Raw genomic sequence first — 13,713 nt, 5'->3', positions numbered from 1 at the left:
TCCGGAAGTCACTCTAGGCAACAGTTCTTTTCTCACCTCTTCGAATTATCAATCACTAAACCAAACTAATTTCAGCTCCTAACATTCCCCGTGTGTGCCTCCCTCTTCACAGCTAAACCCTCTATTTTCCACTCTCTAGTCTTTCCTTGGCACTCTTATTTGTATCTACTTCTTCCATTACCATATAAAGGCCAAGGACTTTGAAAGTTGCATCTCCAGACTTTTCTCTAGACCAGGGCCAGGCCAACTTGACATCACATGAGCACCTCCAAGTACCCAGCTTACCCATGACCAAATTCATGATCTCACTCCTAAATCCAGTTTTCTCCCAGAGTTTTACTATTTCATTGAATAATATCATCGTCCAGTCTGTTGCATATGCCAAAAGGCCCAGCTCCCTTGACCTTGCCACCTCCCTTACCCCATATTCAATCCAACACTAACCCCTGTGGGGTTTACCTCCTCAAATGACTTGAACCCATTGAAGATGTTTCCATCTTCAGTGCCACCATGTTGCCTGTACCTACCTAATATCTCACCTGCATTTCTGTACCTGCCTCCTACCCACCACTCCTATCTCCGTAGGGATCCTTCTGTGCACAGCAGCCACACTGAGCTTTCTGGAATGTATGTCACATCGTGCATCCTGCTTTCAACTCCTCTGGCTTCTTACCACTGTTCACAGAATCAACTCCATACTCTCTGCTTTGGAATGCATGTTCCCACCAATTCTTGGCCCTGATTACTTCTCCAACCTCATTACCTCGCATGACCTCCCCCACTCAGCATTGCTCCAGCCCACTTGCCTATTTCCCATCATTTACACATACCATGGTCTGTGTTGTTACTTTGGCTGCTGCCTCAGTCTGGAAAAATCTCACCCACTCCATCACCCAGTTAATGCTTCCTGACTATCAGCATCACTATTATCGGGAAGCTTTCCCTGACCCTCTGCCTTCTCAACAGGTCCTTGTCTGCTCGATCTCATATTTTCCATTCCCTCATGGAGTTCACCTCCTTGGTAATTACACATCTCACTAGCAGATTATCTGACTTATCTCTGCCTCCCTTCCCAGCTCAGACTTCAAAGCTCCATTAGAGCCTCGATCTTGGCTGCGTCCTCCTTCTCATGCTCTCTCTGAGAAGTGCAGGACCTGGCCTTATTAGGCACTCGGTAAAGAGCCACTAAATTACTGCCCGAAGAAGAATCCCCTGCCACTTCCACTCAAGTTCAGATTATCAGCCGTCTTATCAATACCGGGTATGGCAGAAGCTGCCAAAGTGGCCTCCAGGCCTCAAGACCCTCCTCAACGCTTGCTCAACCATCTCAGGACTGGTCTTGTCCATCACAAACACAGCCTCATTGCTCTGCAACCAAGGGCTCGTCAGTGACTGCCTGGTAAAACCTACATGTAACTGGCCCCCTAAACTTTGACCCTGTTTAACTCCATGGCCTCCGCTCCCACCACTCCTTCCCTCATGCTAACGTCGGCTCTAACAAAATTAGTTGTAGTTCCAATACAAACCATGCGTAGTAGACACTTCTGTGCTTTGTCTTATACTATTCCCTCTGCCCTGCCTCACTCTTCACTTTCTAAAATTTGACTCATCCTTCAAAATTCAGCTGAAAACCCATTTACTTTGGAAGCCTTCCAAGACCATTTACTTGCCATCCCTGTGTCTACTTCTGATTCTTTTCCTGTTCTCCCAGACGCTATCTATAACTCTATCTACAAGTCTATCCTTACTGTCTAATGTGAACACGATTCATTTATATCTCTAGCTCCACTACCACCAGGCTGAGAGCTTCTCAATAGAGGTAACAATGGGATTTCTTTAAAGTTTTTAATTATCGGGTTCCAACAATTGGGACACGTAATAGATCATCACTAAGTGCTTATTGCGACGACACGAAATATAGACTATTGACCCCAATGACCTCCTGAGGTCGTCTTCATTTTGCCTTTCAAAGAATTCCTTCTGCTACCAATGGAAAACTAAGCATTATAGTGATGACTCTTTCAGTTAATAAATGGGTCTGTGCGTAGTCTGGTGCAGGCACTGGGCTAGGTGTGGGAGAGTCGGCTGTGAACAAGACAAAGATATTCTTTGCCTACATGTGGAGAGATAACAGGTAACATAAAACCCAAGAGCATAAAAATCATAAAATGTAATACAATTAATTTTCTTAATTAAAGGGTTCCGGGTGGGAAGCAGGAAGCCAGCCATGCTGAACACATGCCCCAAGAGAGCCAGACCATCAGGAAATTGTTAGGTACCACCCAGGACTAGGAAGTCTGACAGAAATTAGTGACAGACATGATGGTCCAAGTCAAACAAATAGTCAGTCTTCAGTTCTTTCCATTTAGATGAGTCGACATAGAAGACAACTGTCTACTGACAAAGGAGCAAAAGGCAATGTAGCAAGAACTCCTTGCTGAACGTGCAGAGAAGAGACGATGCTCATTCTGGGCACCGAAAGCCTTCGTTCTGGCCCTGTTTCTGTCACTAACCAGCTCTGGAAGCTTCATAAGTCACCCCCTCCTGGGTCTCTATAAAATTAATGGCTTAAGTTAAATTATCTTTAGGGTTCCTTCCACCCTGAAGAATCTGTTCTCAAATCTCCTGGTCATATGTTCAAACAAACTGATTGCTCTGGGTTGAGAACTGACACCCCATGAGCATCAAGTATCCTGGAGCCCAGTCCGGAGACCTTGAACTCTGCATGCCCCGGGCAGGAGAGGCCAAAGCTGGAATGGCCCAGCAAAGTAGTCACACCAGTGACGGCCGAGGGAAATAAGAGTAACAGTAATATCTACCACTAGCTGAACACCTATACTTTACCCCGCACCCAGCACCACTTCACATACATGCTCTCATTCAATTTTCATACTGAGGGTGTTGGGTATTCTGTTTTTCCAGATGAGGCAATGAAACTGCTCATGCCCTTTGCCCTCTTCTTTCTACCCTCTGATTCTAACAATGGCAAGTCTGAGAGCCTGCGAACCTTCAAGAAAATCAAGATCAAGATTCACTGCTGCCCCAAAAGCCAGCCATCTCACCCAAAGCCAAGAGGAAGCCAAGGCCATGGGTACGAGCATACTTACCGATATGCACAGTGATACTGTTTAAAACAGTGTACTGTTTCCCTGCATGGGTCAGTCGGGCTTGACATGCGTAGTTCCCTCCATCCTCTGCCGAAACGTTGCTCACGGAAAGCCTTGTTTCCCAGGAAATAAACCGTTCTCCTTTAATCTCCTCACAGCCCTAAATAGAAAAATATATACATATATAAATTAATTCAAAGAGTATTTTTGTGTACCAGTTACAATCCTAGTTAACACCATCTTAGGAACCGTGGGGAGATGCAAGAAATGTATGTGATCCCTAGACCTTGGGTAATTTATAATCTAACTGAAGATGATGCCTATAGATATCAATAGGTAGATAGAAAAATGATAGATAGATGATAGATAGATAGATAGATAGATAGATAGATAGATAGAGGATAGACACATAGATATCTATAGATTTGACAGAGACTATGTTACAGGCTACAGTGAGTGCTGTAAATATTAAGTCTAATGGAAGTTGAGGGGAAAGAGGCCTACGTGAACTGGACGGCAGACCGCATGGAGGAGGATTGCATGGACCCACAAAGGAGTGTGGTAGGAGGGTGTGAACAGGCAGGAATGCCCTCCACCCACAGGGGCCCATACCTCCCAGTGGACCACCAGCTCATGGCACCAAGCCCTATGCCAAGACCGCAAGCCCAGGCGATTAATGACCACTTCCGCTGTGTTCCAGGCCCAAGTACACCTTCTCCACCTACTGGGTTGGACTTTACAGAGGTCCAAAATAATTCCTCAAGAACATTCTGCTTGGAGGCCTGAACAACAGTCAAAGTATGCTGGTGAGGCTTACAGGCAGATGTCACATAACTTGTTACATTACCCGTGCTTCCACCGCCTCAACAAAAAGAATCTCACGCCAAACCCACTTGAGACCTGGTTAGTCTTGGGAATGCCCTTCTCACACGTCATCATCATCCTCAGCGACCACGCCCAGGGCAGGTCTCTGTCCTGGCAGAAGCTCACGTTCTTATGCTAATCGCCACTTCTTCCATCTCACAGACCCACTTGTGAATTCTCTCAACGTGTTTCCTCTTTTTTTCAGAAAGTGCTACTCTACAGAGTTCTTGGATTATTGAGTCCATTTATTCATTCAAGTGTTCAGGTTCCTGCTCTTTGGGAGGCTGTGAGAGGCCCTGTCATGCAGGAATGAGACATAGTCCCTGTCCTTAGAAAGCTCACAGTCCTAATATAGAAGACCCACGTATAACCCCTAATAAAGATGTAATTGCCCAAGTGTCCAGCTCTCTCACCGAGTCAGCTGTAGCTAGCTCAGCACCAGAGCCCGTTCTTTACCACTGAACAGTGTGAATGGATCCACCTTGGGAGAGGAAACTCAATCATGCCGGAATGAGTATTTGTTTATTTACAATGAGAATTTCTAGAAGGCTTACATTATTCCCTATTTGGGAAACCCGGTTATAATTGGACAATTGCTTACCAAGTAGAATGGGAATTACTAGTGAGAGTCAGGTGAAGGCATCTGGTTCCAATAACGGGATGCCATCTTCTTTAGAGTGGAGACAAACAAAAAGCATTGAGTCCTTGACTAAGAAAACTTCTGTGGAGGGAGCTTGGAAAGGGGAGATATCTGGGCCTCCCTTCTATGTTTCCATCATTGACCAGTCCCTTTCCGATCAACTCATTCTTTCTTTCAAGATGTACAAATAATTAATCATATTAAAACCCAGCCTTGATAGCTTAGCGCCATTCTGTCCCTTTACAGTAACTAAGACCGCTCCTACTATAATCCACCAGGGCATCATTTAAGAGTTTAAATTCTCAGAAGGCCTTGATTTTTATTTAAAAATTTGTGGGCAACATCTCATTAAGAAGATTTAAACTTAAAATATTAATAGTAATAGCAGCCAATATTTTAATGTATTTTGTCTCTCAGTCACCAAGAAGAACACTTTTGACCCAGCGCGTACATTGGTGGGAGACATAAAATCGCCCAGCTAAGGGTGCAGTGCCTATAGGAGAGTGAGGGAGATAGAACCGGTCAGGCAGCCAGGGGCCCAATCACAGAAGACCATGACAAGGGGATGAACATGGAAGTTTTTTCAACAAGGGAATAACACGATTACATTTGCCTTTGAGAATGATCTCAGCAAATACAGATGTGCACAGAAATCATTGTTTTGAGAAGAAATTTGGAATCGAAAAAAAAATGGAGACATCACTGCTTTTCTAAATGTGAATACTTCACTATCTATGAGAATGGATATTACCTGAACCTTCTCCTCCATAACACCTCAATTTCAAGGACCACCTCTACTTCTCTGGGTCTCCAATTCTCCCAGTTGCAAGCTGGACTTGGTCATGATCCAGAACTGCTATGTCTCTAAATTCCCACAAACAAATATACCATTCTTATTATCATTTCTTACGATTCCCTCTCTTCCATTCCTTTATTTTAACCAAATAATATCTGGTATTTATTTATCAAGTAATTACTATGTACCCACACTGAACTAACAGCATAGTGGACAGATTATTTCATTTACTCTTCAAAGCAAATCTAGGAGGCTATGTCCCTCCGACTGAATTGAGTTGCAGAAACCAAAAAGCATTCTAGCTATTTTAGGCAGAAAAGGATCCCACACAGGGGTATTAGGTGCTCACAAAGCTGTAAGAAGTACGCTGGGAGTGAGTTCTAAGCCAGAACCGCACTGCGGACCTAGCTCACAGGACACCTGCTCCCCTCCGCCACAACGATGAGGTGGGGATCCCCACCACCTGCTGGTCAGAGACCAGGGGTGCCACCATGCAGCTAGGGTGTGTGAGGCCATGCCACCCCTAGTGAAGCCACTCCAACAGCGACATCAGAAGGCATAGGCACTGCCTCTCAGCTCCCGGGTCCGGGCCCGGGAACCCCACTGCAGAAAATCCCCACGTCCATGCTGTCTAGCAGAAAAGCAGGAAGGTCTGCCGTTCTCACTTAAGCCTCCCGGGGAAGCCGGCTGCAGAAACTGCATCATAGCTGTGGGCAACTCTGGGAAAGTACGGGGTGTGTTTGGGTTGCTCTGCTCTCGTTTTGTAGTTGTACAGCCTCTAGTCTAAAGAGGCTCACCGCGGACAGTAAGCATCTATCCATCGTGTTCGTTATACTATTCTACCTGCATTTTCTCTCAAACTCATTTTTCTGTGTTATCCTGGACCAGTCCCCTGGACTCCTCTATTTTGTTGTAAAGTGGTCACTTTCAGGGCGCCTGGGTGGCTCAGTCGTTAAGTGTCTGCCTTTGGCTCAGGGCGTGATGCCAGGGTTCTGGGAACGAGTCCCACATCGGACTCCATGCTCTTCTGGGAGCCTGCTTCTTCCTCTCCCACTCCCCTTGCTTGTGTTCCCTCCCTCGCTGGCTATCTCTCTCTCTGTCAAATAAATAAAATCTTAAAAATAAATAAATAAAGTGGTCACTTTCCTTCAGACATCATTTCCTCTCCCAGCCTGTGGCCATTACTTTACTCACCCCCTTTCAGTTCCTCAAAACTGTTGCCCTTTATCCTTCCAGCACATTCAGCCTGCAAAACCCCATCGGTGTCAGTTCCGTCATCCGTCTCCTACGAGCCTACAACCCGATGAGCACTATAGGAGAAAATCACATCAACATGTGTCTTGGCACCACTACCAACTCGTGGTCCTCACCTTAGAAATTCTTTGCCTTTGACTCTCTCATTCACCTATTCACCTCTGCTGCTCTTTCTAAATGTCCGCCTAACATCCCTTTCCAGTTAGCGGAGAAGAGAGGGGCCACCAGGAGTGAGTTCCCTCCACTGACTCTTCTCTCCTGCTTCATTCATCAGTTCTACTTCATACGCTCTCCTACATGGTCCCCATTCATTCACTGAATTTCTGAAATAGCTTCAATGGTCCACATGCCGCCCTTCTCAAGCCCTTCCGATGTATTCACTGCAGTGCCTACAGGACTCGACTGACACATAGAGAAGCTGGGCCTGTCATTACCCTAATAGTGTGACTGACATACATTAAGTGGGGAAGAGGCTATGTGTAGGTTAGCACACACGGTCTACTTCCTAGCATCCCCTTACTCCACTCTGATATGGACCCCAACTCTAACCAATGCCCCCAAACACCATTCTCTTTCTCACCTGATAACCTTTGTGCCTGCTGGGTTTTTTTTTTTCTAATTAGCATCCTTCCTTCTGCCCCCCACCGGCTTCACTGCTATTCATTCTTGAAGCAGTGCAATGGTCACCTCCTCCAGGAAGCATTTCCTGGCACAGTTGCAGGCAGATAATAGGCTCTACATATTCGAAGACTTGATTCCGACTCTCTCGTTTGATAGAAGAAAACACTGAAGCCCAAATAGGAACTCAAGGTCTGAGAACTAGATAGCAGCAAAAATAGAGCCATAACTGGGGTCACCGAATCTGAGCAGGTGGACACTTTCAGAAGGATCTCACCTCTTTATATGGCTGAACTTGCTAGCCTCTTGCCTTCTTAAGCTGAGCAGCTATTTTATTTTTTTTAAAGAATTATTTATTGGGACATCTGGGTGGCTCAGTCAGTTAAGCATCTGCCTTTGGCTCAGGTCATGATCTCAGGGTCCTGGGATTGAGTCCTGCATTGCACTCTTTGCTCAGTGGGGAGCCTGCTTCTCCCTCTGCCTGCCTCTCCCCCTGCTTGTGCTCTTTCTCTCTCTCTCTGATAAATAAATAAATAAAATCTTTTTTTAAAAGAATTATTTATTTATTTGAGGGGGGAGGGGCAGAGGGAGAGAGAGAATCTCAAGCAGACTCCCCACTGAGCGTGGAGCCTGACATGGGGCTCAATCCAATGACCCTGAGATCATGGCCTGAGCCAAAATCAAGAGTCAGATGCTTAATCAACTGAGCCACCCAGGCGCCCCTGAGCATTATTTTAAAAATGAAAATGCCTGAACGCCACCCATGGATAATCTGATTCAGTGAGTAGAGGATGAGTTCAAGCAAGTGCTTAAAAAAAAAAAAATCCATCCTTCTTAACACTGTGGTAGTAACAAAGTTGATTCTAAAAATCTACCTCTCTACAGATGTCAAGTGCTTTTAAACCTATGACCATAACAGGTCCAGGCCAGGAAGAAAACAATTCCAGAAGAGTCCTATTGTCAAGAGAGTCTTAATATGGGTGCCAGGGGGTAATGGTTGTAAGCCTGCAAGGTGGGAGACAGGATGCTTGAGGAAGAGTCTATAAAAGCCAAAGAAAGGAACAGAGACTCACCATACCAAGAAGGCCAAAGTGGGACTTGGAAAATGGGTAATGCCACAGTCAGAGCCAACTGAGGCTGAGGGGACTGTGGCCTGGCGACCAACACCCTCTGGACAGAACAGAAATACTATGAGGGAATTTTGTTCTTCAAGCAGGCTCCACACCCGATGTGGGGCTCGAACTCACAACCCCGAGATCAAGAGTCACATGCTCCACTGACTGAGCCAGCCAGGCGCCCCCTGGAACAGGAGTATTGTTAATGATTAAATTGTAGTCGGAGCCAATGCTAATCAGAGTATAATGAGAGAGAATATGCCGGGTGTTTATTATACATCCTGACACACATTAAATGAACGCCTGTGTAATTTTTCCATTAGCTCAATAGTTGATACGAAAAATACTAAAGGTAGAAAGAACTTGAAAGCCATCTACCTATTCAATAGAAACTTCCTGGGCATGTAGCACTCATTCAAACAAATAAATGAATTAAGCTGTTCAGAAAAAAAAAAAAAAAAAAAAGAATAACCGAGGATAGTCTGAAAACTATAATTGTGGGGAGATGGTGAATATAAGAAACAAAATAGTACAAAGCTATCATAACCATAAATTTCGAAAGCAACAATTAGCAGGGTAAAATTCTCCATAGCAACAGGCTGACAAAGCTATGTCAGGAACACAAATCTCTTTACCAATTCTGCCTTAAAAGATCCAACGTAAACTCAAACGCACGTCAGTTTTGAAGAAGAAGAAGAAAAAGACCGATAGGAAAATTATTTTGTCTTTTACCTTATACCACTTTAGTGAATCCAAAACGCAGCTCTGTGGGAAGTTCAGATGACACGTGAGACTGCCGTCCCTTCCAGCATGTAATATTTGCTTGTATTCATCTGATAAAATCAGCGGGCCGTTTCCGGAAATGCCACACCAGTATTTTCTTAACACAGTGAGGTTCACGCGGATTCGGTGACAGGTGTTTGTGCTGCTGTAAGAAAATGGCACATCGAAACCCCATAAAGTCAAACAACCACAAAAGCAAAGGAAGCCGCTCCTCTTCACGTCTTGCCAGCTCATCACCAAGATACTGTGCAAACGTCTTCCTCAGCCAAGGTGGGCCGCGTCTCACAGATCACTAATTACAAGAGAGGGGACAGTATTTCTGTTGTGGAAACGCTGGACAGCACCTTAGCCGAGGGATCAGGCCGCGCAGCCCAGTGAGGGGCAGACGGACACTGCGAGCCCTGGAGTGTGTCGTCGGAAGAGGACACAAACTGCTACCGTGCTATTCCAGCCGAGAAGGCTCAACCTCGGCCTACGCGTGAAGAAATATCTGGCAAACCCAAGTGAAGGGCTGGTATATAAACTCCTCGTCTGTGCTCCTTAAAAATGTCAATGGCATGAAGAACAGACCGAGGAACCGGTCCAGATGAAAAGAGACTGAAAAGACATGACAGCCAAATGCAACTGATGAGGCCCGATTGGACCCTCTCCCGGAAAGGAAAGAAAAAAAATTGATAAAGAAAAATCGAATCAATTGATAAAAGTAGCATATGAATGGGGAATTAGATAAAAATATTGTGTGGTGGTTCAATTTCCTGAGTAGGATAACTATACTGTGATTATGTAAGGAGTATTCTTGTTGACAGCAAATGGCATGTTGAATGACTCCAGGCTAACGTAACATGATGCATACAACTCCGATGTTTTGGAAAAAATGGTTTAGAAAAAAATATTGCATGTAAATATACACATATAGTTGACCCTTGAACAACCAGGCATTAGGGGCACCGATCCCTTGCACTGTTGAAACTCTGCGTAGAACTTTTGACTCCCCCAACACTGAACTCCTTATTAGGAGCCTTACTGACACATATTCCGTATGTTATGTGTATTATACACATATTCTTAAATAACGTGAGCTAGAGGAAGAAAATGTTAAGAAAACCATAAGGAAGAGTAAATACATTTATAGTTATGTACTGTATTTATCAAAAAATATCTGTGTATAAGTGGACCCGTGCACATCAAACCCATGTTGTTCAGGGGTCAGTCGCATAGGGAGAGAGAGAGAGAATAATAAGGTAATTGTGGCAAAATGTTAAATAAGGGGAATCTAGATACAGGGTAGATGGGACTTCTTTATACTATTCCTGCGAATTTGGCGTGAATTTGAAATTACTTCAAAGTAACAATATACCGTTTACTAAGTACGTATCGTCTCTGAACGTGAAAGATTGGTGAGAGCTCGTGTTTGTGTCATGACAGACAGCATCTGTGTCTACCTTCCGTGGAAGGTTCTCTTTCCCTGTTCCACAGTATTTCAGTGTTTTCAAGCCAGCCTAGACATCCAGAAGAACTTGTGTGCCACAGTCTCCAGCTCTCTCACTTCATCACCTCGAGTCCAGCAGGACAGCAGACCCCACAAGATGTCAGCACCCTGACCGACACGGTGAGAGAAGCCGGAAAGGAGCCAGGAAACGGGCTCACGGCCACTCCCGCTCCTGTACCACTGGGTCGCAGAGGCCAAGACCACGGAGACGAAGCGGCAGAGGGAGACCGCACTCACCCTCCGGAGTACGAATCTCGCACATCGTCTCAACTAAATGTCCCTTCACCTCCATCAGGCTGGCATGACCTCCATTTTACAGACAGGAAAACCAAGGTTCGGGTTACCAAGTCATTTATTAAGGAGGAGCACGTCGGTTAGGGAAGGTAACAAAATTGAGGCCCTTAGGCAAGTTTTATCCACGAATGTGTTTTATTTAAGCCACACACACAAAGCTTATCGAAAAGCTACACACACACACACACACACACACACACACACACAATTTCCAGGTTCCCTTGAAAAATCGGAAAATGGCCTTGAGCTGAATGGACCCCTGCCTTTGGTGGGGCATAAGCTCTCTGGCTCACCGCAGCCCCCAGCTGGCTCGACTGTCTCCCACCAGACTTGTGTCACTGGCCTACACGACTTCCCAGCGCAGGGCTCCGCGCAGGGGCTGGAACGTAGCTGGTGCGGAGTCGCTGTTACATTCCTATCACAAGGACCGTACAAGGTGCTCAAGGGGGGTTTATTCCTATCTGGTCGTGCCACCTGTCACACGTACTTCCCGAATTCCCAGAAAGAAGGTAGCAATGACATTGGGACAAACAGGTTTTTGAGTGGTCTGGCTTGTGGCCTCATTTCGACAGGAAAAGATGCATCTCATGTTCCAACAACCGCTTTATAAATCTGTTCTGTTTTAAAGTATGTTCACTGGAAACCGTCTGGTAATAATGATAAAACTCTATTTTATGCTTCTCATTGAATTTTCTACATTTATTAAGAGTTTATTAAGAATTTTCCTAAAAGAATTGTACGCGTATATCATTATAACATATATTTTTACATATGCATATATGAGAAAGAGAGAGAGAATTCTATTTTAAATGAGTAACTTACTTTATAACACATTGGTAGATCCCAGAGTCCTCCTGTGTCAGGGGGAGAAACAAAATCCAGTTTTGCTCCTGGTGAATTCTAGACTGTGTGTTTTTGGATATTGGGCTTTTGCTAGGGTATTTATACCATGTTACCCGTACTTGCCCAGATGTTAGTGGCGGGTGCGTACAATTGAAAGCAAAAGGCTGGCCTGCTGAAGGCGCCTCGTTTTGCATACTAACGTCCTTGCATGCATNNAGGGAAAGAAAGGGGGAAAATCATGAAAGAGAACTCTAGTGTTATTGATGATTAGTTTTAACAAATGCCTCTTTAATTTTCTAGACAACGTGAAATTTTACTGGAGAGTTTCCTCAGTGTGGGAGGTGTCTAAAATAGTCTGCTGAGTTGGAAGTCCTCCAGATGTATTCATAAAACACACTGACTCATCCTCCCCATTTGGAAAGATTTCTCTCTGTCCAGTCTTTTCTAAGACCCTGAGTCCCTTCATCCTCCTCCTTCCGAGTGAAATTCCTATTCTGAGCCCTCCTTGCCCCCTTTCTTTCTGCCCTGCCTCCCGGTTATTTCACTCTGTCTTCACTGAGAGGTGTGAGTATACCATCCCAAAAAAGGATTGTTAAAAAAATTTGCTCATTTTAAAGTTCGTTTCTACTGAATCGCATTGAAGAAACTGTTGTTTCTTCTCAGAAGAAATCTGTTGTGTTGATGATTTCGGTGTTTTTACCCTGGGTCATAAAATGACCCTCTGTCATATAAAACAGTATAATATCCATTTGAGCATTTTGACTCAAGACTTCCAAATTTGCCTATTCCTCACCCCCACTCCCCCCCAAAGTCACCTCAAAATTCAAAGGTGACATTGAGGCTGAGCTTCAGATGCTGGGAACGGAAACTTGCCATTTCTGCATTCCGGCGGAATTCTGCCTGGTCCCCTGGGGTAAGTGTACCCGCAAGGCAAGGTTCGGGTGTCCTGCGATTCCCCCCCGGGGGGGGGGGCTCACAGGGGCTCTCGCAGAGCCTCGGGGAGGCAGGTAGGTGAGGGTGGCCTCTGAGGCCCGAGGACAGCCGCACGTACCTGCTTGGACAAAGGGTGGAAGCGCGAGGGACACGCCGCAGAGCAGCAAGGCCAGCATCCCCCTGTTGGGCTACGAGGAAGAGAGAAGGTGGGAGGAGATGGGGCACGGCGGGGGCGGGGACACTGAACACAGAGATTCTAACCCAGGCCGCTGGCCTTCCCTTCTTCGTGGGGAGCCCTCCAACTCTGGCCCCACATTAACCCGACGTGCCCCCAAAGACTCCCTCCTTCCCGCCCGACCTCCAGAATCCCGGCTGGAGAGGGATCCGGGGGAGGGGTTGGGAGGCGCGGGGCCAGACAGTCCTGGTAGGGTGGCTGCAGAAAGGAGGACCCCAGCCCGGGGTGCGCCTCTGCCTCCGTCTGGCAGCGAAGCACTGTCTGCGTCCCGCGCCCGGGGTGGGGCGCGTTGTAGCCTCACCTGCGCGTCCTTAGCCTCCGGGTCCTCCTGGGCCCCAAGGTCCAAACGGAGCCCCCACCACCGGCTCACCTGGGAGAAGCCAGCTTAGACCGACCTGGCAAAGGCCGGCAGGAAAAGGGAGAGGAAGCCGGAGCGCCGCCGGACCGGCAGGTAGACGGGAGCTGCACACCTTCGCGCGGAGACGGAACCCGCTCCCCCAAGGTCGCCTAGCCGGTCCGGGGCGGCCCCAGAGTCCCGATCTCTGGCCTCCCGGTCGGTCGCGCACATGTTTGCCAGGCACCTCTTTCCCTCCACACCTTTCAGAGTCGGCGCCCCACCCGCTTGGCTCAGCCGCACACTCCCAGCCGGTGCCTACCTGCCCAACGGGGCTGCAGCTCGCGGGATCCCGTGGAGAGTGGAGAATCCGGCGGACCGGCACTGAACCCAGGCGAGGCGTTTCCA

General features: G+C 46.6%; 1 protein-coding gene across 1 annotated transcript in view; it reads right to left on the bottom strand.

The window, feature by feature from the left end:
• IL1RL2 (interleukin 1 receptor like 2) overlaps nt 1-12,912 on the bottom strand; it is a 34,746-nt gene extending 21,834 nt beyond the window's left edge. Inside the window, exons 1-4 of the mRNA XM_008699112.2 lie at nt 12,855-12,912; nt 11,783-12,017; nt 9,127-9,322; nt 3,108-3,267 (exon numbers count right to left, since the gene is read on the bottom strand). Of these exons, the coding sequence (XP_008697334.2) occupies nt 3,108-3,267; nt 9,127-9,322; nt 11,783-12,017; nt 12,855-12,912 (649 nt within the window). The remainder of the gene's footprint in view (nt 1-3,107; nt 3,268-9,126; nt 9,323-11,782; nt 12,018-12,854) is intronic.
• Between the last annotated feature and the right edge of the window lie 801 nt (nt 12,913-13,713).

Source organism: Ursus maritimus, unplaced genomic scaffold (assembly GCF_017311325.1).
Source record: "Ursus maritimus isolate PB19 unplaced genomic scaffold, ASM1731132v1 scaffold_6, whole genome shotgun sequence".
Taxonomy (NCBI): domain Eukaryota; kingdom Metazoa; phylum Chordata; class Mammalia; order Carnivora; family Ursidae; genus Ursus; species Ursus maritimus.
Note: the sequence above shows the minus strand (reverse complement) of the source record. Positions and strands in the feature narration are given on the sequence as shown.